The sequence below is a fragment of the Salarias fasciatus genome (genome assembly GCF_902148845.1).
Source record: "Salarias fasciatus chromosome 7 unlocalized genomic scaffold, fSalaFa1.1 super_scaffold_4, whole genome shotgun sequence".
Taxonomy (NCBI): Eukaryota; Metazoa; Chordata; class Actinopteri; order Blenniiformes; family Blenniidae; genus Salarias; species Salarias fasciatus.
Genome location: NW_021941229.1, coordinates 4797526 through 4824859, shown reverse-complemented (window position 1 = coordinate 4824859; position 27334 = coordinate 4797526). Strand labels below are relative to the sequence as shown.

Sequence of the window (27334 nt, the reverse complement as noted above, 5' to 3'; positions counted from 1 at the left end):
TTTTCAGTCTAAAATAAAGTCAATCTTTTCTCCTCTATGTATTTTAACTACACGGAAATCATCAAATCTTTGCAGTCACTGAAAAACATCAAGAAAAAAGTAGATTTGAGGGACTCAGCTTCAGCTGCCTCAACATCCGAACAGGAAATGCAAAAATCCAGTAGTTTTGACTATGAAAATTATTATATTACTATTTATTTTGCCTAATCCTTTTTTGGGTGGTGTTTTTTATTATAATTCTGACAGATTAGTCTAGATTAGGAATCGAATCGAATAGAATAGAACAGAATAGAATAGAAGAGGGAATCCTGATTATTGACGGAGTGCGCGTGCCGGTGTGCGCGTGCCGTCAGTGCTTATAGTGCGCGTGCCGCGGTGGGTGGAGCGGAAGTGTCGGTGCTGTTGGCGGAACAGGCGGAGGCAGAGCAGCTCGGAGCGGACAGCACGGACAGGAAGGCCCGGCCCGGATCCTCCGCATCGAACGGGTAGGCTTCTCTTCTGCTCCCCCCGGCTTCTGCCCTCCTCCCGGCTCCCGCCGCCCCTCCGGCGGCTCCTCGCGGCTCCCGCCGGGCCTCCGGCGGCTGCTGCCCCGCTCCTCCTGCCGTCCATCCTCCCTCCGGAGCCTCCCGTCCTGCCTCCACTGCCTTCTACCCCGCTCTATTGTTCCTGTTTCCGTGGAGCCGTGATGTGAAGGAAGGATCTGGAAGGATCGGGTGACCCGCGGGTTCGCTGAGCCTGGAGCGGGGACACGCGGTGCGGGGCGGTGCGGGGCGCTGCGGGCCTTTGCGGCTCGGTGTTGCGGATGGAGGGCAGCCTGAACTCGGCCTGTCATCCGGAGCCACAGCCATCTTCTGCGCCGTCATCTCCTCCTCCTCCTCCTCCTCCAGCCGGGGAACACCGCATCCCACCGACCCACGCGCGCGCGTGTGTGATAATGCCTTAGTTATCTCCTGGTTATTACATTATTAAAGCAGCCACCATCTTCCTCCTGTAATGGAATAAAACACATGACAGCAGCAGATTTCCAGCATCATCTTCATATTCCCTCATTCAGGACGTGATCCGGGTCATCCACCAGGTTGTGTTATCTCTGCATGATGTGTGTGTGAAGTGTGTGATCCCAGCACAGGCCTGAGCAAAGAAAAGACAATAACACACTCTTCTTCTCTTGTTCCCATTCATAAATAAACAGCTGCGTCCAGCTCTGATCTCCTATCTAATACATATTTCCTCCACTGCTGCACATGATTCCACACTGTAAACAAACAGAAAGGAGGAAGATCCAGCAGCTGGAGCAGGTCAGACGCCGCTCCGTGTTTCTTGGTAGTTTGCCTGTGGAACGAGATTAGCCGCTCTGTTATGTCTGAAGTTAATCTGTGGGGAATTAATGCTGGAAACAGACTCAGATAAGAGATTAACTATTATGAAATTGCAGGTCAGTTCCTGGAAGGAGCCTCGGGGCTTCAGAGAAACCCTCAGTGAGCAGGTTTCTCCACGATGAGCAAACTTTCCGTCATCGTTTTCACATGAGCGCCGGATCTGTTCCTCAGTAATCACCGCCGCCGCCGCTCTGGGACAACAGGCCGCTCTTTGTCAAACCCGATCGGCTGGGACCAACAGAGTCACCGCTGATCCGACGAGATTCAGGAGGTTTCATCAAACTGCACAGAGCTGCTGGTTGTCGACTGGATTCCTCGAATCATTTCGCAGTTTTTAAATGTCCACATGTCAACCTACACAATTTTTGTCTTTTTTTACTTTTCATAACTTTTTTAATTTTTCTCAATCAGTTCAGTTTAATAGGACATTTCAACTTTAATTGTGGGGAAAACCTGGTAGAAAACCAGAGCGGCGTGTTTGTGGTGAACTCTTCGGCCTCTCTCTGACTCCTGCTCCTCTCTCTCCTCCCGTGCGTCAGGACATGTCTGGCAGGATGGAGATGGACGTCGGCGGAGTGTCGCGGACCCACGTCGCCATTCTTCCCGCGGCTGAGCTCAAGTCCTCGCTGAAGCCCGAGGCCGAGCGCCCGCGCTGCGCCAGCACGCCGTGCTCGCCCATCCGGGGCACGGTGGCCGGCTACCAGATCCTCCACATGGACTCCAACTACCTGGTGGGCTTCACCACGGGGGAGGAGCTGCTCAAGCTGGCGCACACGTGGTCGGAGGCCCCGCCGGAGAAGGGCCCCGCCGCTGAGGCCGCGTCCGGCCCGGTGCGCGGCTCCAAGTCCGCCGACCTGGGCGTCCACCGGTCCTCGCGCATCTTCAAGGCCAGGGGCCGCTACTACCAGCCCTACGACATCCCGGCCGCCAACGGGCGGCGGCGCCGGCGGATGCCCAGCTCCAGCGACCCGGCGCTCCGGTCGGCGGCGGCGGCGGGCGAGGCCGGGAAGGCCCTCCACCCTCCTCTACCTCTCTGCCTGCTCAAGGGGAAGCGAGCCCACTCCAAATCGCTGGACTACCTGAATCTGGACAAGATCAGCATCAAGGAGTCGTCGGACACGGAGGTGCTGCAGTACCAGCTGCAGCACCTCACCCTGCGGGGCGAGCGAGTCTTCACCCGCAACAAGACATGAGAGCGCACGGGAGGGCCTTTTTTAGCTGCCCGCCACCCTCCCGGGGATTTAGGTGCTATTTCCAGCTCGGTTTCCTTTCTACTCAGATTATAAAGAGTCGTTTAAGAGGACAGTCTCATAATCCTGTTATATTCTCACCCGGGGGGATTTAACCCGTGCTGTACACATAACGTCGTGAGGTTTTGTTGAGGTTAAAAAAATGTGAATTATATAAACTTAGCAATAACTGGTGGACCTATTTATCGACAGTGTTGTGTGTTTTTGTACCGTCCAGAAGACACACGGATGCGTCGGCGCCCGGCCGGCAGAAGCACATATCACATTCTGTATCAGCTTTAAAATGCACTGTCGCTGTCCGTCCGGCGAGCGGCTCGCTGAATGTCCTGTGGAGGGTTCCGTTCTCTCAGCTTGTGGAGCTGCACAGAATTAACAGTTTCACAAGGTAGTTCTTTGTTAATGTTGCCTATTTATTTATTGATTGATTTATTTATTGCTGTTTAATGGAGCAGAATTGATGTGTGTGTGTGTGTGTTTTTTGAAATATGTTGCTCCCCATGTGGAAGGAAAAAGCAGGTGGCAGTTTGGTTCAGTCCCGTCGCCGCTGGCTGTGAGGCAGCGGTGCAAACCACTACACACACTCCCAATCTCCAAAGCCTGGACTCCACTCACCGCCAGACCCTCGCTCTCTGCGGGGATTTCCAGCTCTGCTGTTCTTAGAAACACAGCAGATCTTAGAGCAGGTCTGTCGGCGTGTGGACTTTAGGAGAACTTCACGGTTCGATTCCTCTGCCTTACTTGGTGCGTGCCGAGTGCGACTGAATTCTGACTCAACATCTGGAACGGAGCCTTTTCTTTTTCCGTCTGCCTGATAGTGGAGGTTTCTGGAAAATCGTTTTAATATTATATTACATTTAATGAAGCTTACTAATCGTTTTACCCATCGAGTGTTTGTTTCTAATGGAAGAGGACGAGTGCATCAGAACAATCAGAGCCCCAGTGGCCTCTCAGTAGTTTTAGGTTGATATTTTACTGAAACAGGAGGGCGGAGTTTTAGATGTGGTGCATGGACGTGTTGGTTCGTCGGTTTTAACGTGCACGGCGGTCTGAGTGTGCCCGTGTCCACTGACCTCTGCGCCCGATTGCACTGTTGGACATCTCCTTGTACATTTCCTGTAACAAAGCCATGAGAACACGCAGAGCTCTTAAACACGTGTGTCCCGCCCCCCTGCTGAGCGGCGGCGGGAGGAGGAGGAAGAGGAGGAGTCTGATCTCCTAAACTCAGGCCTTCAGCTGTTTGTGGCTGATGTCAAACTCCAAATGTTTCCTCTGAAAGGAAAATTTAATTCAGTTTTGTTTTACAAACCTGAAAGATGTCAAAGATGACATTTAACCCCCAAAAAACAACTTTCAGCAGAATCTCATTTAAGAAATGGCTACTGGTGGAAAATGCAGTTAAATAATAAAAAAAGAAGAAAAAAATCCTTTGTTTCTGGGATTTAGGGTTTTTATCGTCTGCTACGAAAACACTGTGGCCCAAACTAAACAGTGAGAACTCCAGCTGTGATTGATACAAGTGGAAGGTTTAGTGTTTTCTTTGGACCGGGTCGGCCACTCCGGCGGCCTCTTTTGGCCCCTGGGCCTTATGTTGGACACCCCTGTTTCGTGGTGTAGGAAGAGATGAAGTTGCTGAACTCTGTCAGTGTGTGTGTGTGTGTGTGTAGCCAGCGAGCCCACTCATGAATCCAACCTGATGAGATGTTTCTCTGCTATTTGTGAAGCAGCAGTTAAAGTGGAATAACCTGAAAAAAAACAAAAAAAACATGCTCCTTTCTTTAACTTCGGCTGGGCCTTCCTTGTTTTCCTCAACGTCTTGGTTTTTTGCATCTGATCAATAGCGGCTTGAGAGGAGCTGTGCGATCAGAAAACCCGTCCTCACACACACTGTGGAGATGCTGTGTCGGTCGGCGGTTTCATTGTTTACTGTGTGTAAAGTCGCTCACTCTCTCTTCTACTCAAGACTAAAGCCAAAAAGAAAACGTGTGCTTGATATTAAACACTGACTGTTAGATCCTTAAAGCTTGTTACTAACAGATCTATGAGAAGATCACGTCAGTTTGTGTTTTCTTCAACAAAAAAAACCCTAATTAATTCAAAGTGTCATGTTATAACCACACACCTGAGAGTTCCGATGTTCCTTTATGACCTGATGTTTTATTTTCTCCACTCAGTTCTGCTTTCTTCTCACTGTATTTAAGACTCATTAAGATCACGTGTCACGTTAAGCTGCAGCTGCATCCACTGACATTTACTAACTGTTGTGATTTCTTTGTTATTATTATAGAAATAAAACTCTACCAGACCGGTGTGCTGTGTGTGTGTTCTCACTGTATTTTGCACCAGGAATGAGCAGTGGAGCTGTCCACCACAGGACAAACACACACACAATGTTCATTTAAAGTTCATGTTTCATTAATGCAGATAAATAAAACTGTTCGTTTGACTGCAATCTGAAGCATTTCCACTAGATGGCGGTAAACGCACTTCACATGTTGAATAAAGCCTGAGGTCCAGAAATGAAGTGTGAAAACCAATTACATAAAACACCTAAAAAAAAGCAACAAAAACAATAACAGCTAAATAAAAAAGGCTTTTATTTTTCAGGGTTGGATCAAGGTTTTTCTCATTTATGACCACACATCAGCTCGTGTGTTTAGCTGTTGGCAGATTGAAGTATTTTACTGTATTCTACTATTTTTACTTGTGCTATTTGTTCAGTGAAGCTACAGAAACATGAGTCCGTCCACACCTCAGTCGTCAGCCTTGAATTAATCACAGATTTTAAAATAGCAGACTAAACATATTTTACAGCTCCCACACAGAGCCGAGTGTTTCCAGAAAAGTTGCAGTTTTCTAAAAGTTTGAGAACTAAAACATGTTAAAAGTTGCAATTCTACCATGCATGTTTTTGGACCGTGGAGGAAGCCGGAGTACCCGGAGGGAACCCACGCACACACGGGGAGAACATGCAAACTCCACACAGAAAAGTTGCAATTATCACTTATAAATAAAAGTGAGCTGAGAGTTTTCCACTGTCAAGCAGCAACAAAACAAACCTCATGAGTAAATCACAGTTCAAAAACAGGCCTTTAACTGAGAGTTTCATGACTTCACTGTTATTTTCAGGCCTGTGAGTTCAGTGAGGAGGAACTCTGAGTCTACACTCCGTCTTCAGCTCGAAGTTTCAAACTTTCATTCAACAGTTTTTCACTGCAAAAGATGCATTCCAATCTAACTTTGTCTATTTCTTCTATGTGACATAAAAGACTCAACTGTTCAACAAAAACTTATTTATTTCCTCCTGATTCTGTATTTTTCCACACCCTCTCTGGGGCTTTTTTTGGCCCTCGGGCCCACATGTTCGACACACCGTTTGGCTCCTGTCCTGCAGGTTCTGGTACTTCAGGACTCCTCAGAACCATTCCTGGTCTCTGTTGGCCTACAGCATGTCTCTGGAGCTGTCTCGCACCATGCCGCTGTACACGGATCGGTACACCTTCAGGACGTCCCCGGCGGAGGGGCGGAGCCTGGGGTCGGCCTTCTTGCACTGCTCGTGGATCTGGAACAGGTGGAAGTGGACCAGGTCCCCCCCGGGGACGCTCCCCATCAGTGACCAGGTCACGTTGGGGATCTTCCAGATGTCGGTCTTCTCGTCGTACCCGGGCATGAGCTCGTCCGAGAAGGGCTCGCCCCGGTCCGCGAAGGGCCACAGCTGCTCCGGGGCCACGAAGTCCCCGCTCAGCTGGCGGTGGCCGCACTTCACCAGCAGGCCGGCGGCGGCGTCGGCCTCCGGCAGCGCGTCCAGGTCGTTCGCCACCAGGTGGAAGTCGCCGGTCAGCAGGAACTGGGACAGCGTCTTCTCCGCGCTGTTGGAGTCGCACATGACGCGGCGGCCGGCCGGCCCGGAGTGCAGGTAGTCCAGGACGGACACGTACTCCGCGGCCAGCCGCAGCCGCGTCTGCCACGTGTCCAGGTGGCGGTACTGGGGCCGGGCCAGGACCCGGTCCAGGTTCAGCAGGGAGCCCAGCGGGTGGAACTCGGTGGCCAGCAGCCGGTCCTCCAGGCAGAACCCCACCAGCTGCACCACCCGGGGCTCCTGCAGCGCCTGCAGCATGGACAGCCCGTGCAGGAAGTCCTCCAGGTAGTCCTCAGAGGACAGGGAGGACAGCGCCACCTTCTGGGTTCTCCACTCCGCCAGGTAGACCTGAGGGGGGACGAGGAGGACAAAACACCCACATTTATGGAAATCAATCGGACTTAAGGTAAACATTTAGTTTCTGATCGAGAAGAAGAAGAAGGTGAAAGGAGTCAGCCTTTTTCAATATGCCTTTCTGCTTTGAAACTCGTTCTTCATAACCGCATTTCACTTTCTGCGAACTCACAGCAGCTGTCTGAAGAAGTCAGGTTGTTTTTCAGAGACTTTTCACACTAATCTCTCTGGTGTTGCTGCTTTCCAGTCAACACAGTGACCTGCTGGGACATTCAGCCTTGAGTTCTCCGTCCAGCCTCTACACACACTCCGCCACAGTCACAATGACTGTTATCAATGTTTATTTTTACACCGAAGGTCATCCCAGCCCTCTGAATGCTGCATTAAAGCCTCAACAGAAGGTTTTTTTCATACAGACTGCAACAGTTTCACACTAAAGAGTACATTTAACCAGATTTATGGAGATTTTTTTTTTCTCAAAAATGTTAATAAAAAGTTAATTTCTTGTCACTTTTCAATAACTGAGCTCAATACCTTCTTCACCGCTCCCTGGCCAATCAGCTTCAGCCTGCGTACTTCCGCTCGGATCTCGGGGCACTGCAGCCAGGGCGTGCAGTTCTTCATGGTGGCCATCTTGAAGTGTCGGGGGGGGCAGCCCGCCCGGGCGGCGGCCCGCGGCTCCTCGGCCTGGTACACAGACTCCAGGTACAGGTAGATGAAGGCGTTGCAGAGCAGCAGAGCGGCGAGGCACACGGCCACCACGGGGGCGCTGCGGGAGACGGGACAGCAGCCGAGGCGACTCATCACACTGTCTGAAACACACATTGATCAAACACGTTAACCAGGCACAGAGTGTGTGAGGTCTCCCTGCAGGTCACAGCCTCAGAAGCTGAAGTGTGACACTGGCCTCAGGTGTAGCTTCATTCACATGTTTCACATCTGTTCAGTGAATCAGCAATATGAGACATCCTGCTACTGTCTGGAACTTAAAGGTCTTTCTTCCATGGATATATCATGTTTTTCTTCAGTTACAAGGTCAACTGAGAAGACACCGACATGTTTCAGAGATGATTTTAAGAGCGAAGGTGTGAAGGTAAGATCCAGTCCATCCATTCATCCATTTTCTACTGCTCATCCGGGGCTGTTTGCCATGGGAGACCCTACCAGGGGCATAAAGCCCCCCCCCCCGTCCAGTCTTTGACAGATGTTAAACATGCAGTGCAAGATTTCAAACTTCGCAGATTAAGTTTAATTCACATCACACAGTGAGGCTGAATTTCTAAAAGCATGCTGAAAGCTGCAAAATTCTGCAAATATAGGACCTGATTTCCTCACATGTAAGTGTCTTTTGATAACTGTTATTCACTTGAACTTACATTTGGAGAGTTATCCAAACCTGTGTATTTAAATATTGCCATGATGTGATTTCAGAGTTCATGAAGAGGATGGGTGTGTCTGTTTCCTCTGGGCTGAGAGCTGATGACCTGACCTATACACTGAATTATCTGTTATAATCAACAGTAAAGTTTCGCCGCTACAGGCTGAATGTGACATAAACAGAACATTAACTGAATTAATCTACAGGACATGGTTCTACAGGACATTGGTCAACATGAAAAACAAGATACAGGACATGAGTTTACAAGACAAGGTTCTACAGAAGAAGGGACTGCTTCACTTTGTTCTACATTGCAGCTACAGGACGTGGATATAGATGTTACGCTTCACTATTTAAAGTCATTTTTAATGTTTTATCGTCTTCATACTGACCGTTTCCTGGTTTACATCCTGAACTGCCCCAAAAATACACACTAAAGTATCCAAAACATACAGTTCACTGCACCACCCACTCAAAACACTCTGCAAACGGGTTCACCCGGAAGTGGAACACAACATCCGGTCAGGTTTTCATAATAAAAGTTTTATGTATGTGTGCGTGCGTTTTCTGTGTCAGAAAAGATCAGAACTCTGACAAAAATAATAAGTATTACTTTTGAGTGATATTTTAAAAGAATAATCTTGAGGCAAATGTAAAAATAATATGAGTAAAACTATCAGAAGGGTGACTTTAAAAATGGAAAAATTCGAGGGGGGTCAAGGTAAAAGAATTACATTTTTCTCTGAAAAAAATCACAATGTTGTCTGAAAAAGTAACAATATGACTTTAATCGCATTTTAAGATAAAAAGTAAGAATTCTACAAAAAAAAAAAACATTTTCTCCCCTTTTTGAAGGAAAAAGACTATTCAAATATTCATGATAAATAAATGAGCCCAGTAATTTTCTGTATGAGTGCATTTATCATATAGGTCTTTATTATTGTTATTTTGTCAGTGCAACATGACCATGTCGTAATACTTTTCCAGAGGATAAAGACAACTATTAATAATTGGGTTAAATGCAAAGCAATATTGAACGCTGTGTAAATCCCATCAGTAAAAATGGATACATTTAATCAAAATATGTGGCAGAAAAAAGTCTGAATTCTGAGAAAATGGTCAACATTTTTTTGTTTTAAAAAGTGAAAATATTTTGTTCCTCTTCTTCTTCCGGTCTGTGTTTCCTGCTCGTGCTCGCGGTGGGAGGATGGGAGGAGACCGGCAGTGATGCAGCGGGCTGTTCCCGCAGATAGACGCCTCCCACCGCCGCTCTGAGCTTCAGTCCATCTCGCCTCTGCCCTGTTCCTGCAGGTGGACGCCCCCCTCGGCTGCTAGTTTCAGTCCTGTACCCGCGGAGCAGAGAAGACAAGCGGGCTGTTCCTGTAGACAGACGTCCCCCTCGACTGCTTGGTTTAGTGCTGTGATCACGGAGAAGACGACCAGCGGCAGCAAACAGGTACATCTGCGGCACGTTTATTTATTATTCCGAGCCTGGCTCCGTTACATATGACTCTGCCTTATACTTTGCGTATTCTTATTGAATTCGTATCCGAATTGACGTCAAAAGAGGAAAAAACAGCCTATGTTAGCTCCGTTTCACCCCGTATTAGCCTGTAAGCTAACAAGCACAACAATCCTCAGAAAGCCTCCTCAGTGCTCACACTCTCGGGTCCACACACTGCTGGATGTGTGTCTCTTTTGGGTCCTGCTGAGATGTGACAGACAGCTGGTTTGTTTGTATCGATGCGATCTGCTCTGACAGACCCAAACACCTGCTGCGATCAGCTCTTATCTCAGACTCTGTCTCAGATAAAACCATCACAGTTCAAAGTCCATTTATCTCTCACAGGGAACGATCGTTTCCTTATATCAAACACAGCGTTAAGATGTCCAACCTGGTCCTGAAGGGCCCCACCACTGGATCCTTAGAAGTCCAATTTTACAGGAAATAGTGTGTATAGTTCAGAAATGTTTATTTGTGGTCCTGTGGACCTCCTGGAGCTCCATCAACAAACTCTCCTACAGGTGTGAGACATCTGATGCACAATAACGCTGGTACTGAAGCAGGATTGGTTATTTTGTGTGTGTGTGTGTGTGTGTGTGTGTGTGTGTGTGTGTGTGTGTGTGTGTGTGTGTGTGTGTGAGGTGTTGAAGCCTGCATTGGCTGTGATGGAGTACGTGCTGTGGTCCATGAGTGGGAAGAGCCCTGTTTCCATAGTTTCCTGTGTGTGTGTGTGTGTGTGTGTCTGTGTGTGTGTGTGTGCGTGCTGCTCACTGTGTTGTTGATGTCAGCAGCCGCTCTGCCCCTTCACACTCCTCCTCTCCCCGTTACATCCGCCCCACTCTGCTCACAGAGGGATGAGTCACCATCCAGCTCTACACCTTCAGGAGCTTCAGGATTTCTGCTCTGCTATTTATATCGGCCCAGTGATAAAAGTGAAAGCGCTGTTTAGATTTTTCACGGCCATTCACATTCCTGTTGATATCCTCACATGTGGTGCAGTCTGAGCCTGCTGGTGCAGCTGCAGCGTGGTGCACACGATGCCCTGCAGTGGTGTAATCTAAACTGAACCTGCCAGCTTTTGCATCATCGGTGTCTGGTTGTAACCTTTGAGCACCTTTTGGTGTGTTCCCAGCCGTGACATAAAAAGAGAAAAGTGATCACACAAAGGATACAAAGACGGCTAATTTTACCTTTTCAGAACAGAGTGTACACGATATTGACGAGGGATGTACAATAACATTTGTTTTTCAACACCGATACCGATAATTGATACCTTCCTGATTCTCACTGTTAAAGTGCATCACTATTTGTACAGAAATAATAAAAAACAAACCCAGCAACTCTTGCTTATGCATTGCTGTATTGATCAAATTATGATCTCCATGAACTTAACAAGCTGACTGTGTTGTTACAGCTGGATGTTTGAATGTCCGTTGCAAGACCATTATATAGTTCAGGCAAGCATGCATCTGAAAAGTAGCGGTGGCTTGAAAGTGTGTACCCTCAACAAATGATTGAGAATCTTGCAAAATGCTGGGTCTTCAACTACAAAGAACGGCTGGTAGTCAAGTGGTTTCCCGGTTAATTGTTCTGGCCCATGGGTCGTCTCTCAAATGGCTTTGTTTCTTCAAAATCCATATCAAGAGGCAGAAAGCCGGGCTCTCCAGGCTGGTGGTGCAGTGTTAGCTGTACCGTCTTCACGTCCTCATACGCCATATTACGTCATTTCGATGGTGAAACCTTTAAGCAGATAATAAGGTTGGATGTGTTGAAACTGGTAGACTGTTTCATCCTCTTGGCGCCTCAGAAACAGTGAAAATTGCCCACACCAGTGATGGCGGCGCCATGTTTATGTTTGAGGCGGCGCATCAATATGTCGTAATCCATATCACAACAGCAGACAGCAGGGTGACGGGGCAAACGAACATACTGAAATGAAGAAAATGTTGTTTTCTAGTTATTGTCATAAAAAAAAAAAAAATCATTTTCAGACTTATGTTTGATTCTTTCATTATTGGGTCGATAATCATCGGTACTGATCGTTATTGCGCAGCCCTAATACTGACTGCTGCTCTATGTTAAACACAAATATTACACCGTCAGGTTTTATGATTGGGAAAATAGGTTGTCCTCATTCTGTATTGATTTTGTCTTTTCAAAGAGCTTCTAGTCGTCATCATGTCGCACCCTTTAAAATGAGCTTCCAGGCAGATACGAACAACAGGTTTGTTTGGGTGGGTGGAGTGGAATGTGGAAGCAGGTATGAAGAAGGTCATCGGGGTCCTGCCATCGAGGGCAGGGCGGGTCGGGGTCAGCTTAGGGGAAAGCCCGGACGTGTTTTAAAGGTTATTGCTAGAATAATGAATTGTAAAGTGGAGCGAGAGACTCAGCTTGACCAGTTCAGACCTGTGAGAGGCGGATCTTCTTCTTTATTATCCTGTCATTCCAGAAACCCGTGACGAGGTGAATCAGAGTGACTTCTGAAATCGATGCTGCTGTCTTCGTGCTTTGGAATTTCAACTGTCATGTCACTGTTCTCTTTCTGTCACCCAACATTTACACCAATCATGACTTGGCTCATGTTCTTTTAGTAAATTTCCTCTTGAGTTTTGAACACTGCTTCAGTGAAAAAAAATAACTCTGAAGTACCAAAGTGAAATGCAATGTGAGACGCTTTAATTTGGGAGAGAAAATGATAGTCTGTGTTTGCAGCGTCTCATGCAGCGCTTGGATTTAGTCTTTGACAGTTCAGCTTCTTCTGAGATACATGTTGTCCATCCGAGTCCTCAGAGACGAGCCCTCAGGCGTCACTCGGCTGCCCACTGAGCCAGTTTCTCTCGCGGAGCCGCATTGTGGGTTTCTAAGTGAGCTGGAGAGGAGGATCTCGAGTTTGGCGTCTCGGTCAGATGTCTTCACTTTGTGTTTGACCTGACTGAGAGTCGGGAGCTGCTTTGGGTGTGGTGATGGAGGAGGAGAGCAGAGACGACTGTCATTCATTAGAGAATTCCAGACTAACCTGTTTACTAAATGTTTTCAGGCGTAAACAACAATCTTTGAATTTCTTAAACAACTTTTGAAAGTAACCACAACAACAATATGCTTATTATCATGAAGGACCAGAAAACAGATTTCATTTAGCTGAAAAAAGCTTCAGCTTTTGGTCCTTTCTGATTGTTTGCTGCAGTTTTTTATTGCTCTGACACCTGTTCTCAGCTGGTATTTATTGCTAACTTGTTGTAGAGGATTGTTTAACCACCATGCTGCTCCAGGCTCCACCAGATCAGGATCGCACTGTGAACACGTGTGATGAAGACTTTGCAATATGTCGCTAATGTGGACGAGAACTGTGGGTTTGAAGTGTCTTTATTTAGTTATTCCAAGCTGATTAAAAGCCGTTTCTCTCAATACCAAGTCCATTAAGGTCTGTACTCATGTTCTCAGGAGTTAATATGCAATAAGGTCTTAATGAGTTGCCGAGAAGTTCAGGCTCTGGTCGGCTGGAGGATAATCCAGTTTGCTCAATCACATTTCACCAGACTGAAGACGAAACCGGCCTCGTTCTCCTTCTTCAGTGTTTTCATCGAAAACATCTGAGAATGTTTGAACACGTGCTTTATTTCTAATTCCTGGGAGGAGATGAGCTTATGCCTTCATGGAGATTCATGTATTTATTCAGTATCAGTACTGTTTGATGATGGAAGGCGGTACTGTGTTGCAACTTTTCCACCAAGAAGAACCCGGCGCTGATGCAACCGAGAGCTGTGTCACAGTAAAACCTCAGCACAACGCTGAATCCATCACATATAACCTAAAAGCCTTGCCTAATATGCAAGTGATGAAAAGAGGTAGATCAAATTAGTTTTTTATTTGAATAAATGATGCAAATGTTCCGTCTATTTAGAGATGATGAATGCAAACCAAGTCCTTCTTCCTCCGGAGCTCATAGCGTCTGTCCTGTTTCCCTCTTTGCAGCCGTGCCGCCGACCACGGGCATGATGGGAGTCCCGGTGCTGTGTGTGGCGGTTCTCTGCCTCATGTGTCACAGCAGCCACGGTCTGGACCTCAAGCCGCTCCTGTACGCCTCCCAGAGGTGAGAGGATCCCTTCAAAGCCGCTGTTTTATGAAACGCTGCTCTTTTTCATCACAAGTGACGAAGGAAGAGCGACGAGCAGAGCTCGATCAAACACAGTTAACACCCAGTAGATCAACAAGAAATGAGCAAATCGGCCAATTAAACAAATACCTCTGAGTTTCTTAACGGTCTCTTTCATAATTTTAGGAGAGAAACTCTGTCTTTACCAGATGATCACCAACTAAAAGCATTTCTTTAAGCGTGAATCATAAGTCAGTCTCAATTCTGGTCGTCTGATGCTGCTTTGGACAATAAAACCTTCAAGAGAAAACTGAAGCCAGATGCCGTGTTCTGAATGGACATGATTAGAGAGCTGTAAAAGCGCAGTGTGGCAACACACACACACACACACACACACACACACACACACGCACACACACCTTACAACACATGTTGCGTAACTTCCTGCAGAAATCGGCCTCATGCAGAAGCTGAGTAAACAGAGAGACGTGTGGGGTGAAACCCAGCTCAGAGCCAGCGCTGTGACCGCGTTACGTTTCCCCCCCAGGTTTCAGGACCACGGCTTGAATCCCGGCGAGCTGGCGTCTCGAAGCAGGAAGGTCCTCACGAACCCCCACAACTTCTCGGTGGACATCCACATGCCCGGGGTCACTCCCACCTCGGTGAGTGCGGCCGCCTGACGCCAGGTCGTCTCTCCTCGTGTGACGGTTGGAAAAAGAAGGATCTGACTGTAGAGGTCTTCACCACAGTGTGTGACACCTTCTCCCTGTTTCAGTCGGACACCTACCTGTGCATGTCGTATCCCGTCCCCACCAGCCATGACGCGTACATCGGTGAGTGAGCTGCCGGAGCTCGGCGCTGCGTTCGGACTGTGTGGCGACGGTGGGCATTGAGTGCCGTGCTTTTCCCTCCACAGTGGACTTCATCCCTCATGCCAGTATGTCCACCGTCCACCACATGCTGCTGTTCGGCTGCCAGACGCCCGCCTCCACCAGGAGCTACTGGTAACGCATCCACGCCGCACACGCCGCCAGCTCCGTCACTTTCCCGCTGAATCTGAGGAACACACACCTAGTTCTGCAGCTCCTGTCCCCGGCGGTGATGCTAGGGTGTAAACACAGTGTTTTTGAAAACCGATGCTTTATTTCAATGGAAGAATGAATCATTGTACCTTTGAACCTGTTTAGGGTTGAATTAACTCCCTGTTTGGATCTTGTCCTTCAATTCATTTTCACCTTCAAGCCAGTGCAGTAAAGGTCTCCCAGCAGTCTAAACCTGCAGCAGCTTCATTAGAAAATGCTCCATGGTGTCTTGAACCAGCTCTAAATGTAAAATTTATTGAATAAAACAACTTTCTATCCTAACCTTGAGAGTAGAGACTGAGTCTTCCTCCCTAACAGGAGCCGGGAGCTGAAAGCTCCGCCTCCCGTGCTACTTTTAGAAAACCTGGGAACCGAGGAAGTAACAAATTTTTCGGGTTAATTTCTCTGCATCTTTGAGTCAATATGTCCCTCATTTTAGAAATATTGTTCAGGGGGAAAAAGGAGGTTTAATGTGGGAGTTAAAAGATAAGTAATATAGTATTTTTAGATCATTTCTCTCTGATGTTTTGAGGCCAAAAATATTAATTTCTGTTTTTCTGAGTTCAGAAGCAAAAAAATTACACCTTGTCCAGGCTTTTATGTCTTCATGACGAGCTTCGTAGATGAACGGGTTTGGGTGTTATTAAAGTAATTACTGAAATGTGAGACGATGTGCTTTTCTGCGACCCAGCCCGTTTCACAGGAACAGCCGGAACATTCCGTGAAAACGTCCAGAGTCATTGTCTGTGTGTGTGTGTGAAGAATAAGTCATCCGACATTTAAAATCAGTGGAGTCAATGTGAAGAATAAACGCGTGATAACACTGTAAAAATAACCGCTCCGCCTCAGTCTGACCTTAACTTCACTGAAGCGTTGAAAACTTAATGGCGGACTTCAGCCTGCACGAGGAGAACACACACTACGAGCGAATGAGAGCATGAACGGCTTTAAATCTGCAACCGCTCATCATCCCTTCATTCAGAAGTCAGACGCAGCTCTTAGTCATGCTCTGTTTGTTTTTGTTTTTTTTCCAATCTGCCACGATGACTGTGTTGCAGACAGAAAGACGCGGCTGCAGTTTTATTTTTAGATCCTTCGAACTCCTCTGTGCCCGTCTGAAGTGTGTGTGTGTGTGTGTGTGTGTGTGTGTGTGTGTGTGTGTGGTGTGTGTGTGTGTGTGTGTGTGTGTGTGTGTGTGTGTGTGTGTGTGTGTGTGTGTGTGTGTGTGTGTGTGTGTGTGTGTGTGTGTGTGTGTGTGTGTGTGTGTGTGTGTGTGTGTGTGTGTGTGTGTGTGTGTGTGTGGTTTTCTGAGTGTTTCCACGGCCTCGCTCGGCCTGACGCTGTGGTTTCCTCCTGCAGGGACTGCGGCGGCGCATGGGGCACCTGCAAGGGCGCGTCGTCCATCATGTACGCCTGGGCCCGCGACGCCCCGCCCACCAAGCTACCCAAAGGTCTGTGCGTCAGGCTCACGGAGATGAAAAACACCACAGAGTTCACACAACATGACCGCTTCGTGCTCACAGAAACGGCTGGAATGTCCGCCGTTTGGAGTCTCTCTGTGGTTTCACGCCTGTTTTCTCTGCTTCACCTTCAGATGTTGGTTTTAAAGTGGGAAAGAAGTCAAAAATATACCACTTTGTGCTTCAGATCCATTACGGAGACATCAGTGCGTTCAAAGGTGAGTCCAGAAGGATGAATGCATCTGAATACATTGAACATGGTATAAAAGAGTTCTAAATGTTCTAACTTAAGTCATACGGTACTTCTCATTCTGGAAGAAACTGAAGCATAAAGTCTCTTTCATAGAGAAATACTTGGTGTTAAAGAGTTTAACCACCTCACATCGTCATTTCTTCATAATATCAGCAGAATGTGTGAAAAGTGTTGAGAGACAAAATGAAAAAGCTTCGTATTGAGGAAGAGTTAATGGTTAACTGAGAGAGAATGAGGAACTTTTGTTTGTGTTTTTCTCTGTAGTTCAATGAATTAGCTTTAATAACCATGAACAGTGAAAAGCTCCAGAGTGTTTATTTACGCAGCATTTTCTGGTTCATACACACCTTTTCTGTAACTGAAATACTAAATCGTGTAATGAAATGTGATCAATACAGTGTCAAAAACCTTCAGATCTGCCCTGAATGTCGGCGTCTCTGACCTTTAAACATCAGAACGAACAGGAGGACTGGATTTCGAAGAGAAGCCGTTTGTTGTGGATTAATCATTTCTGTCTTCTTCAGATCATCACAGAGATACTTCTGGAATGAGTTTGAGAATGACGACCAAGCCGTAAGTTTCCAGAATCGTCTACATTTCAGCTGAGTTTTGTGTCTCCCTTCCCCTGACCGTGTGTGTTTATATGTGTGTGTTTGTGTGTGTGTGTGTGTGTGTGCGCAGTCAGCCCTTCACCGCTGGGATCTACCTGCTCATGTCAGTGGACACGGTGATCCCTCCAGGAAAGACAGGTGAGTTTTGCGTCTTGTCCGTCTGTTTTAACCCCCGTGGCGAATCCCTCCGCTGACTCTCTGCGTTTCCTCCTCGGAAGTCACGAACGCCGACATCGCCTGCGACTACGCCTCGTCCCCCATGTACCCCTTCGCCTTCAGGACGCACACACACCGCCTGGGTGAGTCATGGCCGGGGGGGGCCGGGGGGGGGCCGGGGCGCCGGACGGCAGGTTGACGGTGGAGGTCTGAGCGTCCGTGTCCCCCTGCAGGTAAAGTGGTGAGCGGGTACCGGGTTCGGGACGGAAAGTGGAGCCTGATTGGACGACAGTCGCCGCAGCTGCCTCAGGTAGGAAGCAGCACCCGAAGGAGCAGGTTCCTTCACCTTCGTGGTTAAAGATACCGTTTCAAAAAGCCCGAGATGTTCCTTCTCTGCAGGCGTTCTATCCCGCCACCAAGGACGTCGTTGTGGAGAGCGGAGACACCCTGGCTGCCAGATGTGTTTTCACCGGCGAGGGCAGAACCTCCGAAACCCGCATCGGGTACGTCACACACCTCCCAGTGCTCTCATTGACCCGGACGGCGTGTATTCATCCCAGACGTTGTTTTTCTTCTTCCTCCTCTGCAGCGGCACGTCCGACGACGAGATGTGTAACTTCTACATCATGTACTACATGGACAGCAAGCACGCCGCGTCCTTCATGACCTGCATGGACGACGGCTCCCCCGAGCTGTTCCAGCACATCCCAGCGGAGGCCAACGTCCCCATCGCCATCAGCCCCGGCCAGATGAGCTCCATGATGCACATGGGACACGCACACACAGGTACGTGGAACGACAGCGTAGAAGCATCCTCTGGTGATCAGCTTCCATTCCGTCCAGATTCCAATTGAACTTTCTTTGATCCTGAAGATCCCCAGAAAGAAGAGGTGGTGGACACGAGCAAAGCGGAGCAGGTGTTGGACCAGGGTGAGTTTCCAGACGCTCCAGGCTCAAAGACAGCAGAAGGTTCAGACGTGGTTTCTTCCAGAAGCCTGAACCGTGACCAGTGATTTTTCTCCATTCATGTTCTACATGTCGACATGTTGAACCGATCAGCTGAGTCCTAACAGCAGTCATACCTCACTTCATTGCATCAAACCAGGAGAGAACAGAGATCCTGAAACGCTGCTGAAGCCCCAGGCTCTGCTTCACATACATCTTCAAACCACTGAGAGTAAAGTTCAGTGCGAGCTAGTAAATGACCCTGCTGGTCACCTTATGCTGAGCAGAAACAGGTGGAGATCTGTTTCTTGTGTCGATGCTGTTAAAGGTCCCATATTGTGCAGTTTTTCATCATTTTCCCATCGGTGTCAGAGGTTTTAACGTGAGTTTCTACAGAGGTTGAGGTGTGGGCTGGTTTCTGTTGAGGTGGACGGGTTTTATGTTGTGTTCGGGCTGGAAACAGCGAGTCAGATCTGGCAACCCTGGAGAAGATGCGGCTTCGCTCGTGGAACGACGTGCTCATGTTGACAGTGGATTAATGAAGCACCGTCGTTCAACCAGTTTGAAGCAGAATCTGATCCTGAAGATAGTCACTTTGTCTGATTATGTTAATTAGTTTGGATCGTTAAGGAAGCTCACACACAGGCACAGACTAGTGTTAGAAAACTATCACAAACTGGAGCTGAAGTCTTTCGTTCCACATCCACTCATATCTGTTTCTTGTTGCTGGGATCTGCTCCAGTTGTTTTAGCTGTTGCTCACAGGACGAGCTGTGTCGGCTGACGGCCGGCTGGTGCTGATTATGCATTCCGCTTGTGTTGTTAAACGCTCGGAGAGAAGCGGCGTCCTGAGACTGATGTCAGGAACAGAACTTCATCTCTCAGCTGTGCGGAATTTAAACTTTTACCCCTTAGAGCCGTCTCGGCTCGCTTCACACGATCCGCCACTTCCTGTCTGATTTTATCAGTCTTTGGTTCGACGTGTTTCACTGCAGAGACGCTGGCTGCTTCAGAAGAGGTCAAAGTTCAGCCTTTGTTCTCGTTCTGTGTGGAGTGAAGCGAGGACATGAAGGGACTCTGGCTCTGCTCCTGGATTTGTGGGAAAGAGACGAGGCCGACTCGCTTTAGGACTCTCACTGGGTGTTTCTGAAACACTCAGGTCGGCGTCGTTTCCTCGCAGCTGTTTGTGTCTGCGTCCGACACTCTTCGCTCCAAACAGCAGTGGACTAGTGTCACTTCATGAGCCCTCTGGCCTCTTCCTCAGTGAAGACATCCAGCGCACTGCGCCGTGGGTGAAGCGGATGTGGCCGGGACGTTGTTGAGCCTGGCCTCTGGTGGATAATCACATCTCGTCTGCAGCAAACCGTCTGTAATGTGCTGAAAGATGAAGCGTGCCGAGAGGAAAACAGGAACTGTCGGGAACAGAAACATTAAAAACCGTCTCTGAAGGGCAGGCTGGAAGCACCACACCCGCGTGCCTTTGAGCTGGAACACACAGGGAAGAGCTGGACTTTCGCTCTGTTTCTCTTCTCTTTCCAAACTGATGGAATCGGCTCGTTTTCTGACTTTCGTTCTGTCAACTCTCTGGTATTTCCGCTCCCCGGTGGACTTGACCTTGTTTCTGCCCTGTCCTCTTGTCCTCTGTCTGTCTGTGCAGGTGACCTCTTGTCTCTTGTGACTAAGCTGCTAGGCCACAGTCAGGATGTAGCGCCCGGTCATAGGTACGACCCCGGCGAGCTGCGGCGGTCCCAGGCCGCCCTGCTGGCTCAGATCGATAGCTTAATGCAAAAGAAGGACCTGGACTTTCCCGGTGCCTCGCTAGCGCTCCTCGCCCGGGGCGACCCGGTCCCGGTCCCGGTCCCGGTCTTGGTGAGGGACAGAGTTCACAGGTTCCACCAGCTGGAGGCCACGGCTGAAGCTCCAGCCGCGGGACAAGGTGGGTCCTGGACGCTGTCTCTGGTTTTCTCATCAGTCAGTTAAAAAACAGACGAGAGTCCCTTCAGTTTCTCATCTTTCTGTTTCATTCCAGTTTACTTTGTGTTTCTGTGACAGCAGAGCCCTTTCACCCTTGTTGTTTTCGACACCCGTCATGGTTTGAATCACCTTTTCCTTTGTAACATGTGGCCTATTGATAATTCTGCAGACAGGAGTTAAAAGGAAGTGTAGTTTTCCAGGAAGTGAGCAGCCGGTCACGATTCCCCGTACAGAGCCGAGCGGTGACGGAAGTGGAGGGAAATCAGCGGACTGGTGTGTGTGTGTGTGTGTGTGTGTGTGAACAGGGATTAAAGTTCAGTGCTCTCCATGTCAGCCTAATGCACGTCCAGCGGAGAGAGATCAGCTAAAAGGCTCTGCAAACATCCACAATGTGTACAGCTTCATCAAAATGTCTCATAAAACCTTGACAGAAGCGGCTGCACGCCGTGTTAAAGCATAGAAAACGCTGAGCAGCGGTGTGGCTGGACGGCGAGGGCGAAGGTGACGTGTGTGTTTCTGCTGCTGAGGCGTCTCCTGGAGGGAGCCTGAAGAGTTCTCTGCTTCTGATCAGTCGTGACTCAGACTGAATAAACTGAATAAACAGCCCAGCTGTTGGTTCGTTGCACTGCACTCAGTGTGTGTGTGTGTGTGTGTGTCCTGGTGACACTCACATCCTGTGTTTAGTCCATCTTTGGGGTTGTGTTGCGCTGATATTTATAATGAACTCTGGCACAGACTCTTCAGCTCAGTTGTTCAGATCAGACATGACCTTTATGACTCCACACCGTCTTTCCTCCGAGGATCCCGGTTTGTTTTTCGTCTTTGTTCCTTCCTCCGGTGACACGTTGCTCCACGCTGTCCCTTAAATCAGCGTCATCTCATGAACGCAGCATCTCCTCCACGCCGACGCAAACGATATTCAAACAACAGCGACAAGAAATGAAGTTGAAGCAGTTCAGTCTGGATTAGAATCACTTCTTCTCTGCAGCTCAGACCTGAGGAAACAGCAGCAGGGTCGGCACTTGGCTTCAGACACTCCCACGTTTTGTCTCTCATATGTATGTGTGTGTGCTCGTGTCCTCATTTCAACGTGTGTGTATTCCTTTGTGTTCATTCAGGATCGACACTCCGGTCAGCAACAGTAACGAAAGTCAGACAGATTTCTGGATGTGGACACAGTGTGTCACCTTTACCTGAGTGTGTGTGTGTGTGTGTGTGTGTGTGTGTGTGTGTTTGCACGTGTGTGTGTGTGTGTGTATGTGTGTGTGTAGACTTCCACTTCGAGCAGGTGGCGGGCTGGCCTCAGAGCCGCCTGGATCTGGGTCAGGTGTCTGGACTGGCCCTGGACTCGGATTCCAACCTGGTGATTTTCCACCGAGGAGACCACCGCTGGGAGATGACGTACGTTCCTCGCGCCGCGCCGCGCCTCTGGCCTCTCGGCTCCGCCTCCGTTCTGCCGAGCAGATCTAGAGCCGGTTTGTCGTTCTGCTCCGCAGCTCTTTCAACATGGAAGCTCAGTACCTGCAGCGGGCGCTGGGACCCATCCAGCAGTCCGCCATCTTGGTGGTTGATCCGGCGACGGGAAGAATCCTGAAGGCCTCGGGGAGAGACATGTGGGTGGCAGTCTGTGTGTGTGTGTGTCTATGTGTGTGTGTGAACCTTCAGTCATGCGTCGCTGTGATGTTTCAGGTTTTATCTGCCTCATGGGATAACCACAGACCAGGACAACAACTACTGGGTGACTGACGTGGCTCTTCATCAGGTCAGAGCTTCATCATCATCATCATTCCTTCAAAATCTCTCCAGGTTTCCAACCTGTTGTGTAGATTAGAAGATCTAATTGTGTGTGTGCGTGCATGTGCGTGCGTTCCCCAGGTGTTGAAGGTGAGCAGCGACGGCGGAGACGCCGCCCTGCTGACCCTGGGAGAAGCCTTCGTGCCGGGGAGCGACTCGGCGCACTTCTGCCAGCCCACCGACGTGGCCGTGGACCCCGCCAGCGGCAACGTGTTCGTGTCCGACGGCTACTGCAACTCCAGGATCCTCAAGTTCACCTCCGACGGCCGATACCTGACGCAGTGGGGGGCAGGTAACGCAAAAGATGAGCCTCTTTGCCAGAAACGCTCCAGACCGGCAGTTTATTCTTCGCGTTTACCAAGCCGTCTAATCCAGACGGAGACTCGCGCACACAGAGCTGTGTTGACATTTCCTGTGGACACAGCGCCGCGCGTCAGCCGAGAACCCAGAGACGGACTCGGACAGGAAGATGCTGAGCGGCGGAGAGCATCCGCCTCGCCTGCTCTGAGCAAACACAAGACGAATCAAACTCATGTAGACTCTCTTCAGATTCTGTTTCACAATATTCAGGTCAAACCAAACCGTGATCATGTCTCTGCAGGCTCTTCGGACCGGCGGCGGCGCCTCCCCTTCCAGATCCCCCACAGCCTGGCCTTCCTCCCGGACAAAGAGGAAGTGTGTGTGGCCGACCGGGAGAACGGCCGCATCCAGTGTTTCCTCGCCGGCAACGGCGAGTTCGTCAAGGAGATCAAGAGGGAGGAGTTCGGAGGGCAGGTGTTCGCCATCACGTACAGCCCCGCCGGAGGTCCGCCCGCCGCCGCGCTCTGACTGCTCTCCGGCGTGGATCCGTTCCTTGTGTGTGTGTGTGTGTGTGTGTGTGTGTTCACGTACCGTCTCTCTGCTCTCGCCTGAAGGCGGGCTGATCTTCGCCGTGAACGGAGGCTCCCTGTTCCCGTCGGGTCCCGTCAAAGGGTTCGTCATCGACTACTCCACCAAGGAGATTTTGGACACCTTCAGCCCGGATGAGGAGGTAAACACAGCCCAGAGGATTCTGCAGAGTAAACCGTCACTGTTATTTACATCCAGAAGTAAAGATAAAGGTGGAATTTTCAGAAGCTCAGTAAAGTGTCTTTTCCTTCCAGAACAAACTGTATGAGCAAAGTATGAGGGAAAACAAGATGCCGTTTCTGAGGCCGACCTGCCAGCTGCCCTCACTGACTCTGACTCCTCTGTTCTCGCCTCCTCAGCAGAATTTCCAGATGCCTCACGACATTGTCGAGGCGAAGGACGGCAGCGTTTTCGTGGGAGACGCAGACAGCCAGACCGTCTTCAAGTTCACTCCTGAGAGTAGGTCCATACAGATTTCCTTAACAGAGAAACGGGCTTGAGCTCTTTCTCCGGTCTTTTCACCTGAGAGATGTTTTTAATTTCAAATAACGGAGGGAAATAACTTCATAAGCCGTGTGATTGTTTGTGATTAAACATGTTTTGTGGCTCCAGAAGAGTTTTAATTAGTTGAAAGTGACAAAAGCAGCTCTTTCTATAGTAAAGCTTGCAAAACCGCTGCTCCAGTTTAACATTAAAGTCATATTTACTTGTTTTTTTTAAATATTTAAAATAATCTAATCGGAGATCCACTGATAAAAGGATCCAGTTCAGAGACTCAGCTCAGTCCTTTTCTTCTTTAAACTCTGAGTCGCTACAGACGTGTTATTTCCTGTTTTTCAGCCACAGATTTAGTTTGTTTCCTTCACCTGCATGAAGATAAACTGCCTCAGATCACATGTAATCACCTGTTGGTGGAGAGAATGGAGGCTGCCGCTCACAGATCACCCGATCGATCGCAGGAAGCCTCTGTCTTAACGCTGTCGCTGTTCTCTTCTGCTCAGAGTTGCATCGCTCTGTCAAGAAAGCTGGGATTGAGGTTCAAGAGCTCGAAGGCGAGTTTTCAGTCGTCTTAGGCTCCGTTTGCATGACAACGCTTTCAGTTGGTCCGTCCAGCGACCGGCAACTCATTCCTGCACGCTGTCAGTCGATCACATCAATAATCGATTGATCAACCTGTTTGAGGTTGGGAAAGAGGACCTGAAGCTGTCAATATGTTTTTAGGTCCCTTTACATGACGATGTGCTCCAAACTCCTGAAAACACTTTTTGAAAACGGCTTCCAGGTGCAACTTTTTGAAAACTCTCCATCTCCATGGAAACGGGAGAAAACTCCACTTTGTGAACCCGGCTGTGATCAATAGTTCTCATTCTCAATAGATGTAAAATAAACCAACAGCACCATCTCCTGACCCGACAAGCTAACTCCGTCCTTTTTAAGGCTTCGGCCGTTTCCATGGAAATGGATGTCGTTTTCAAATCACTGTCATGTAAAGGGAAAAACCTTTTCCCAAAGGAAAACACAAAACCAGAGTTCTCACCTGAAACGCTGTCGTGTGAACGAGGTCCAGGCTTCGTGCTGTTGCATGTGAGAGGCGGCACAGAAGCAGCTTCTGTCCAGATGTGGACCGCATTCGGCCTACGTGCATCCCGACCGCCGCTCGTCTGCTCGCTCGACGCTTCCCGTGTTTCACACCTGTGTCTCTCCGTCTGCGTAGAGGTGGAGACTTTCGTCCAGACGCGAGTGAAGCCGGATCACAACAAGTCGGCGACGGTGCAGCAGAAGCAGACGGACGCTCATCCTCCCCGCGCTCAGCTGCAGACGCAGAGCCGCCCAGCGGCGGCGGCGGCGGCGGAGCAGCAGCAGCTGAAGCAGAAGAGCCCCTCTTCCTCCTCCTCCTCCTCCTCCTCGCCCAGCAGGGGGCAGGGCCTGCTCCCCGCCGTCATCACCACGCTGCTGCTGGTGCCGCTGCTGCTCGTCGTCTCCATCGGCCTCTTCATCTGCTGGAGGAGAAACAGTACGTAGCCCCGCCGCCGCCTCCCCCCTCCCCCACTGCCTCCTCTTCTGTCGAGACGCCTCCAACCCGCGGCTCTCGTTCCTCCTCAGGTCGCTGCGAGGTCAAGTCTGAACCCAGCTCGGTGGAGGGCATTCTGGGAAAAATCAGAGGTGAATTGAAAACGCACTGCAGCACCGCGACAGAAATCCCGTCCCGTGTGTGACTGACCGTCTCCTCCTGCCTGCAGGCAAAGCGGTGGGCAGCCTCAATCTGGGGAACTTCTTCGCCTCCCATAAAGGCTACAGCCGCCAGGGCTTCGACCAGCTGAGCACGGAGGGCAGCGACCAGGAGCGCAACGAGGACAGCAGCGACTCGGAGAACGAGGAGTACTCGGCCCCGCCCCCTCAGCGGTCCTCGTAGACCCCGCCTCCTCCTCCTCCTCCGCCGCCGCCACCCGCTGCTTCCTCCGCTGAGATGTGGTTATTTATCAAACGTGTAGCTGTTGTGTCATCCGCCGCCCGTACTGTTTATATATTTAAATCCTGTAAATACAAACTGATCTGGCATCACTCCATCGCCGCCGTCCGATCAGCCTTAAGACGCCGCAGCAAACAATCCTCCCCCTGATTTGCACATTTCTCTTGTTTTGAGGATTGCTTTGAAACGAGCTGCGTTTTGTCTTTTCATTCCTTCTGAAACCCGGAAGAATCAAATCTTATTATTTGTATTTAAGCTTCGGAAAACCGCCGGGGCTCGGTTCCCCGCTCGCCGGCTCGCTGCTGCCGTTTTTATTTCTGTTCAACTTCAACAAATGAAAGTCTTTTTGATAGAAGGGGGGAGTGTCCAACCCGCTGCTCACCGTTTGCTCCATCCCTGAATCACAGGTCGGAGGTCAGAGCTTGTTTGGTGCTCAACACGTGGGGCGGGTCTCCTCTGGAGGTCGCTAGGCTTCCGTTTCCTTTCAGGATTTTTTTTCTTTTCTTTTTTTTTTTTATGTTGAAAACTCATTTCATCCACGTGTCTCTTCTGCACACGTCATTTCTAAATTTAAGTGTAACGGAGAAACAGTGTCGAGGTGAAAATAAGCTTTAACCCATAAAAAAAAAAAAAAAAAAAAAAACCCACAGTACCTGGAGCAGCAGCGGGTCAGACCTCCCGGCCTCCGACGGGAGAACCTCAGACGTGTTTTATAATGTGAAAAGAGAAACCCAGCATTGGAAGATGAACGACTACCTGCTCTTTGCGCCGCCCTCTGAATGTACGATCATTAAATGTAATCCTGGCTTCACTGACTACTGATTCCTCGCTCGGAGGCAGAAGCTTCTCGTGCTTGACGCCTCGGACGACCTGTAGCTGCCAGCAGGGTCATGAAGAACCTGCCAGTCCGTCGACTTCTCCTCCATCTTCCACTCATTTAGTTCTGTTTGTGTTCAGTGATTCTGTGCCTTTTTGCATCTTATTTGCCTTTTATTTTTATTATTATTATTATTATTATTATTATTATTGTTGTCGTCGTTTTGTTTCCATCACCTGCCATTACAGACATGCACCATGGGAGAAAACAGCTGCTGCTTGTACTTTATTGATCTCTACTCCTTCCAAGTGACCACATCATTGATATTATATATAATATATGAGTGAGTGAGTGTGTGAATGTGTGTGTGTGTGATTCCAATCAGCCATTCGGGGTGTCAAACATACGGCCGATCTCTCAAAGTGAACACTTTCATGTTTATGTAAAATCTACCGAACAGGAGCAGGAACACTCCTTTAAACTCCAAGACTCCTGAAGATCCTGTTATTCAAGTCAGTTCTTTTAGTGACGAACTTTCTCCCATTTGAACAGAATGTTAGAAATCGGCTTGTTGGGTTTATTTTTCTCAGTTTAGTCAAATAGTGAACTGTGGTGCATCACAGTCAGTCAGCAGCATGTACAGTTTGTAGCCAACATGTTCATCTCTTTTCTTCTGATCCTCATCCTCAAACCTCCCACCACCATTAAAAAAAAAACAAAAAAAACCTCCGATTAGCTGCACAGGAACAAAGAAGTGGTGTGTGGAGCAGGAAGACGTCGGACAGAGAAATCCTCCTGAGCACGACCGAGTGGAGGAGGACGAAAACTTTCTGTATTCTCAGGTTTCATTTCACTTCCTGTTTCTGCATTCCCTCCTCCATCCGTCCCTCCGTCCACCCCTCCATCCAGCAGGATCGGCCGTAACGTGTGAATGGATGTTTATTATCGGCATGCTCTAGATTTCTCATGTTAGAGTCACTCTCTGATATTTGTTGTGACACTGGTTTTGCTGCAAGAGTAACTATTTTCAGTAACTATGTTATTTGTGTAATAAAGTGTCTGCAAAGCAGC

General features: G+C 49.0%; 3 protein-coding genes across 9 annotated transcripts; 2 read left to right on the top strand and 1 right to left on the bottom strand.

Annotated features, from left to right (window-relative positions):
* The first annotated feature begins 355 nt into the window (after nucleotides 1–355).
* Nucleotides 356–4935, top strand: macir (macrophage immunometabolism regulator). The gene is made up of 2 exons (XM_030084417.1): nucleotides 356–485; nucleotides 1919–4935. The coding sequence occupies exon 2, from the start codon at nucleotides 1922–1924 to the stop codon at nucleotides 2570–2572; it is 651 nt and encodes a 216-aa protein (XP_029940277.1). The 5' UTR covers nucleotides 356–485; nucleotides 1919–1921; the 3' UTR covers nucleotides 2573–4935.
* Nucleotides 4936–5545: 610 nt separating this feature from the next.
* On the bottom strand, nucleotides 5546–8721 carry pomk (protein O-mannose kinase). The gene is made up of 3 exons (XM_030084416.1): nucleotides 8610–8721; nucleotides 7374–7651; nucleotides 5546–6833 (listed from the first exon to the last, which is right to left on the bottom strand). The coding sequence occupies exons 2-3, from the start codon at nucleotides 7641–7643 to the stop codon at nucleotides 6069–6071; spliced, it is 1035 nt and encodes a 344-aa protein (XP_029940276.1). The 5' UTR covers nucleotides 7644–7651; nucleotides 8610–8721; the 3' UTR covers nucleotides 5546–6068.
* A 735-nt stretch (nucleotides 8722–9456) lies between these two features.
* On the top strand, nucleotides 9457–27332 carry pam (peptidylglycine alpha-amidating monooxygenase). Of its 7 annotated transcripts, none has more exons than XM_030084409.1 (26): nucleotides 9458–9673; nucleotides 13694–13811; nucleotides 14362–14476; nucleotides 14590–14647; nucleotides 14731–14818; nucleotides 16256–16347; nucleotides 16491–16574; nucleotides 17134–17182; nucleotides 17291–17358; nucleotides 17439–17519; nucleotides 17610–17686; nucleotides 17776–17879; nucleotides 17966–18162; nucleotides 18250–18306; nucleotides 19978–20256; nucleotides 21566–21695; nucleotides 21791–21907; nucleotides 21984–22056; nucleotides 22170–22380; nucleotides 22690–22893; nucleotides 23003–23118; nucleotides 23336–23435; nucleotides 23978–24028; nucleotides 24691–24990; nucleotides 25080–25139; nucleotides 25217–27332. In XM_030084409.1, the coding sequence occupies exons 2-26, from the start codon at nucleotides 13714–13716 to the stop codon at nucleotides 25387–25389; spliced, it is 2982 nt and encodes a 993-aa protein (XP_029940269.1). In that variant the 5' UTR covers nucleotides 9458–9673; nucleotides 13694–13713; the 3' UTR covers nucleotides 25390–27332. The 7 variants fall into 7 exon arrangements, with proteins under 7 accessions (XP_029940272.1, XP_029940269.1, XP_029940270.1 ...); XM_030084410.1 differs by having other exon boundaries at nucleotides 9458–9675; nucleotides 13677–13811; XM_030084411.1 differs by having other exon boundaries at nucleotides 9459–9673; nucleotides 23339–23435; nucleotides 25217–25389.
* The last annotated feature ends 2 nt before the right edge of the window (nucleotides 27333–27334 follow it).

Excerpts from the sequence above, each read along its gene's own strand:
- pomk (XM_030084416.1), bottom strand. The coding sequence starts at position 7,643 with ATGAGTCGCCTCGGCTGCTGTCCCGTCTCCCGCAGCGCCCCCGTGGTG. Across the intron at positions 6,834-7,373 it reads GCCAGGGAGCGGTGAAGAAG|GTCTACCTGGCGGAGTGGAG; the intron begins GTATTGAGCTCA and ends GTCCCCCCTCAG.
- macir (XM_030084417.1), top strand. The coding sequence starts at position 1,922 with ATGTCTGGCAGGATGGAGATGGACGTCGGCGGAGTGTCGCGGACCCAC.
- pam (XM_030084409.1), top strand. The coding sequence starts at position 13,714 with ATGATGGGAGTCCCGGTGCTGTGTGTGGCGGTTCTCTGCCTCATGTGT. Across the intron at positions 20,257-21,565 it reads AGCTCCAGCCGCGGGACAAG|ACTTCCACTTCGAGCAGGTG; the intron begins GTGGGTCCTGGA and ends GTGTGTGTGTAG. Across the intron at positions 23,436-23,977 it reads CTTCAAGTTCACTCCTGAGA|AGTTGCATCGCTCTGTCAAG; the intron begins GTAGGTCCATAC and ends TCTTCTGCTCAG.